This window comes from Grammomys surdaster, unplaced genomic scaffold, assembly GCF_004785775.1.
Source record: "Grammomys surdaster isolate TR1022 unplaced genomic scaffold, NIH_TR_1.0 804, whole genome shotgun sequence".
Taxonomy (NCBI): Eukaryota; Metazoa; Chordata; class Mammalia; order Rodentia; family Muridae; genus Grammomys; species Grammomys surdaster.
The window spans coordinates 377,862-383,299 of record NW_021605223.1 but is presented as its reverse complement, the minus strand read 5'-3'; the positions used below and the strand labels follow the sequence as shown (position 1 = coordinate 383,299).

Here is a 5,438-nt window from a genome sequence, read left to right as displayed (position 1 = left end):
GATTCTGGGCAGGGGCTCTACCACTGAGCCACGCCCCCAGCACCTCACTGGGAGATTCTGGGCAGGGGCTCTACCACTGAGCCACGCCCCAGCCCCTCACTGGGGGATTCTAGGCGGGGCTCTACCACTGAGCCACGCCCCCAGCCCCTCACTGGAGGATTCTAGGCAGGGGCTCTACCACCGAACCTATGTCTCCAGCTCTGAACTACATCCTGAAATATTATGGAGCAAGTGGGACACCTAATTTTTCAGGGCTCAAACCGGATTTCTCATGTCACACAGGCAAAAAGCTTATAAGTTTAAACCAAAGTCTTAGTTCATGGTCTTCCATTCTGTATCCTGCAGTCTTCTATAGGCATGTTCTCTCCCTCCTCTCTCCCTCCCTCTCTCTCTCTCTCTCTCTCTCTCTCTCTCTCTCTCTCTCCATCGCAAGAGTCTATAAGTAGGCTATAGTATATATATACGGGTAGTCTATAGCCCACATTTCCCATGAGGCTATATGACAAGGCAAGTTAAAAGTAGTCCCCAGTGTTGGGGGGCAGAAGAGGTGACCCTTTAGGTGAAGTGCTACCCCTAGGACAGCTATCACGACTCCTACAGGTCTCAAGCTCCTTCAGTGGCCTGGCTCACCTGCCGTCAAGGTGACGTTACCATCGAAGCAGCCTTTGTAGACGCGGCCGCTGGCGTTATAGCAGTTTACGACAGGGGGCATAGTGCCCTGGCACTTCTCGCGGCTCAGCCCCACACAACTGTAGCACTCTGCACCGTTGGGCTCATATGCACTCTCATTGCCTGCAGGGGGTGTAGGGGAGCAGAAACAGAAAAGGAAGGGTCAAGAGGGTGCGATGGTCTACTCAGGAAGCTAGGGCAGAAAGATCGCAAGTTCAAGGCCAGCCTGTCCTGCAGAGAGATCTAGACAGCTACAGCTCAACAAGCCGGCACCCCAGGCGGGCCTGCTGTACTTGTGACTCCGCCCCCTATCTCCTGACCCCACCCCCAGTATGGACCTGAGGAGCATATATCATTGATGTTTGCAAGTCTTCAACCCCGCCACCCCCGCAGCCCTGCCTCAGCTTGCAGTAGCCTTAGCTCCCAGCCCTTGCGTGACTCCGCCCGCGACCAACCTGCAGGGTTGAGGCCTCGCAAAGTGAGGTTGAGTTTGGCGTTGCATCGGTCCTCGGTGCACTGCTGTAGCTGAAAGAAGGCCAGGAGCCCGTGAAGGTCCAGTCCGCGATCGTTCTTGCCGGGGATTCCGGAACCGCAGCCCCGCACTGCCACAGAGAATTGCCCGTGGACTGAGGAGGAAAGGGGGTAGAGTCAGAACAGTGGGCGGAGCTTTGAATGAGCAATACTCCTGGATGGTCAGTCCTGGGTCACCGGGCGAAGACCTCAAAGAGAGCAGATCCGTGGGTAGAGAGCTACGGGTGGAGGGAGGGTGGTGTGGTCAAAGAGAAGAGCTTCAAAGAATACAGTCCAAAAAGAACGGGCTGATGGACAAAGGCAACAGCCAGGCTCAGAGTGAAGCCTCAGTGACTACGTCAAAAGGGGGAGGAGCCTCAGAAAGTAACTTCAGAAGGATCCAGATAAGACCGGAAGAAAAACGGTTTAAAGAAAAAGGCTGGGGGAAAAACATGGTAGTACAAGCCTGCAATCCCAGCTACCGGGGAAACTGAGGCAGTGGGGTCTGGAGTTCCAGCCTAGCTTGTACTGCATAAGGAGATCCTGCCACCAAGCAAAGGCGGACCTGGTGGTAAAAGCCACCAGGTGACTCAGGAGATCGAAAAAGGAGACTCCCAACCACTAGGGCCTGCCTAAACTTCATAGTGAGTTCGAGGGCCAAACAGCAATTCAGCAAGACCTTGTCTCACAGTGCAAAGTTAAAGGGGGCTGAGGATCCACCTTGGTGTGGAGTGTTATCCGGCATGTGTGTGCTGGGCGTGAGTTCAGACCACAGCTTCACACGGATGCATAGAGAGGAGGCCCTGAATCTGACTTGGGGGAAGGTGGGATTCCTGAGTAAGGGGTCTGGAAACTTAGAGGCTTTAAGGGTGGAGTCTGACTAGGAACCCCGGTGATTCCTTTCAAAAGGCTCTCGGTGACCTCGTCCCCACTAAATAATAATCTGTGTTGGTGGGTAAGCATTCCTGCAGGGAGTGAGGGAAAGTGGTAAAGATGTTTGTCCTGTACAGGTTGCAGCTATCAGAGCACGCCAACCTCCCACCTTTCCATCCCACCCCGCCCCCGACTCCCTGCCTTCTGTCTGTCTACCCGCCTTAAGCCCAAAGAAAGAAGGGCGAGTCTGTGCTGCAGGGTCTGAGTGGGGGCTGAGAGGGAAAGGCGTGGCCAGAATCCGAAAGGTCTCTAGGGAGGCGGGGCCACACTGGAGGAGTCGAGAAGGGGTAGTCAGGGACCACCCGGTGACACTTACTGGTCTCCACCGCCCCCACGGCCTCCGTACAGACGTCCACTCCGGGACCACATTTGACTGTCTTCATCTTGTGTGAAGAGCACCCATCATCCGCCTTCTGCACGCAGCTGTAGCACTCCAGGGCTTGCGCTCCTGCGGGTGAGGGCCAGGTAGAACCCAGTGTTCTTTGTTAAAGCCTTCTCCCGACGAGAACAACGTCTTTCCCAGTGGCCTCTGTGCGGGGTGCATCCAGAACAGCAATAGAAGCCCTCCCACAAGTTTCGGGATACAGGGCACAGTGACCCTTTTCCTTCTACACCCTGTGCCTACGTTGGGAGATTTCTCCTCTCCTAGCTGCCTATGCCCGAGGAAGAGGATCCCAGCCGCGGACGCCCCTATCTTAGGGTGGGGGAGGGGTGCCTCTCTCAGTCTCCTACTCTGTGTAGAACTTCCTTCCAGCCCCTCTACCCAAGGCTCTGTCACTGCCTTTGGCTGTGTTCAACTTTTCTTAAAGGACTTTCTGGGAAAAGCTAGGGGATTATCTTCCTTAGGGGCCCCGACTCTGCCTTCGTGGTAGCACACCCACCTTCACACAGCAGTAGCGGTAGCAGCAGCAGCCATCTGGCGGTCCACATCATTGGCTGTGTGTCTGCTCTCCTGGCCGTATCCATTGCTGTGTCCTGCTCTCTCCGCGTTCCCCCCTGGGTGTGCCACCTTCCAACCCGGGCCCTCTTACCTGAGCCTCAGATGAGTAACTTACCCCGGGGCAACCCTGGCCTTGCCCAACCAGGCCAACTCAGCGTCCGCTGTGGGGCGGGCCCGCCTCTAGGTGCGTCACCCACAGGGAGAGCAGCCCCTGCCCTGTGCCCTTGCCAAGGAGGGAAAGGGACGGAGTAGAGGTTCCCTCCAATCCCCTGGATGAAAATATGTGTGGGTTTCAGAAGCAGAGGGAGTACCAGGGCTCAAAGAGAGATAGGGGCATTCAGGGTCTGCTAGGGTCCTGAGTTTATGTGGTATGCCTATCTGCTTTTGCCTGGGGATTAGAGACCCTGAGGCAGAATCACTGTCTTCGAAGAGCTCCCAGTCTGATGCAGATACAGATATTAATTAAATAATTGGGAAAACTGTTATTTACAAATCAGGCGTGGTGACTCATGCCTGTAATCACAGCATTGACGGAGCTGAGGCAGGAGGATTGCCATGAGTTTGAGGCACGGTGATTCCAGGCCTCACTGAACTGCAGAAAGAGATCTTATCTCAAAAACCAAACCAAACCAAAACAAACAACTCAGTTATAACTTACAAGAGACTAAGGCTCTGGAGGAATACTCGTAAAGTGCTACAAGCAGAGTTGGAATTGAGAAGTGAGTAGGACTTTTCAGTCCGGTTAAGCTGAAAAATAACATCAGATATCTATTGAGAGGTGATGAAAAAGGTATACAGAATCAAAATACATTGCATACATGGCTGAAAGTCTCAAAGAACGAATAAAAATTGAAAACAAGTCTTGAACACCTATCATGTGTGCTGGCCACTGCAGTAAGTCCTTTAAATTTAAAAAAAAAAAGTGATTGGAGAGCTAGGATAGTGTCCCAGGGGTCAGCAGTGGAGCCCCTGCCTAGACTCCCCCAGTGAGGGGCTGGGGGCGTGGCTCAGTGGTAGAGCCCCTGCCTAGAATCCCCCAGTGAGGGGCTGGGGGCGTGGCTCAGGGGCTCTACCACTGAGATGAGAGATCAGATACTACTTGAGGTTTAGTGGTAGAGCACTCACCTGGCATGAATGAAGCCCCAGGTTCCATCCCCAATATCATCTCACTAAAATAAATAAATAAATAAATAAATAAATAAATAAAATGGGAAAACCACGAGAGGTCCCTTCAATCCATGCACTATTGCTCAGCAATGGAAAGTTTCAGTGGGTGGTATATACAGTGTGACTTTGTTCATATGTAGTTCTGAAGCAGATCAAACTAGCCCACAGAAATGCAGTGCTTAGAAGATGAGCAGAGGTCCCTCTGAGAGAGCCTTGTCCCAGAGAATACCTCTTCCACCTCCATCTAGGAGGGTGGCCTCGTGTGTGCCTGTCATGTACATAATCGCTGAGCTGTGTACTTCAGAACTTCAAGAAAAACGTGAGGAAGCTGAGCCTGGGCCTGACGGCACAATGCTATAGCTTTAGCACGTCGGAGGCCGAGACAGGACAGAAATTTGACCTGAGTCTGGGCTGTGGAGAGAGACTGTATCTAGAGAGAGGAAGTGGGGTGAGATGGTTCGGCATGTAAAAACACTTGTTCCAAACCTAAGGACCTGAGTTGGATCCCTAGCTCCCACATGGTAGAAAAAGAGAAGCAAAATTGATTCCTAAAAAGTATCTTCTACCTTCTACATATCTGAATCACAACATAGCCATAAATGTAATGAGACAGAATCACAGACCCTGTACAATGAGCCTGCAGAGAAATCAAGAACAAGAACAGGGCGAGGGTTTGGTGGGGGGGGAGGCTGGGTGTAATGGCTCACGCTTAAAATCCCAGACTCAGGAAACTCAGACAGTAGGATTGCATTGAGTTGGAAGACAGCCTGGGCTACATAGTGAGACCCTATTTCAAACTCTTCAAAGACTTGACAAAGGACACAGGAGTCACTGGGCAGTTTTCCAAATGAGAAAGGAAAGTTTGGTGGCTTGCCTGGTGTGGACGAAGCCCAGTTTCTATTCCCAGAGCTTGGGGGGGGGGGGGAATAAGTACGACAGAGATGGAGGCAGGAGGATGTAAAGTTTATCCTCAGTCCCATAGGAAATTCGAAGCCAGCCTATCTGGGGCCTGGGGGATCAGAGATCCTATCTGGGGACTGGAGGATGGGGGTTGGGGGGGCCCGAAGAGGAGGAGAAAGGAACCAACCAGTAACTGTCAGAAGTTGTCCCTGTTAATGTAGGAGCCGTGCGGTTTGTAGTGGGCATAAATAATCTCACAGCACCCTGACCTGGGCCAGAGTCGCCTGTGACCACGAATGATCTCTCCAAAAGCAAGGCC

At 52.6% G+C, this 5,438-nt stretch overlaps 1 protein-coding gene across 2 annotated transcripts in view; it reads right to left on the bottom strand.

Moving 5' to 3' along the window:
* Lypd3 (LY6/PLAUR domain containing 3) overlaps positions 1 to 3,159 on the bottom strand; it is a 4,674-nt gene extending 1,515 nt beyond the window's left edge. Inside the window, exons 1-4 of one of the 2 annotated variants that reach the window (XM_028782577.1) lie at positions 2,994 to 3,159; positions 2,429 to 2,560; positions 1,125 to 1,295; positions 631 to 792 (exon numbers count right to left, since the gene is read on the bottom strand). In XM_028782577.1, the coding sequence (XP_028638410.1) occupies positions 631 to 792; positions 1,125 to 1,295; positions 2,429 to 2,560; positions 2,994 to 3,078 (550 nt within the window). In that variant the 5' untranslated portion in view covers positions 3,079 to 3,159. Of the gene's footprint in view, positions 1 to 630; positions 793 to 1,124; positions 1,296 to 2,428; positions 2,561 to 2,987 lie in introns of both variants that reach the window. The other variant, XM_028782578.1, reaches the window with a different exon arrangement.
* Between the last annotated feature and the right edge of the window lie 2,279 nt (positions 3,160 to 5,438).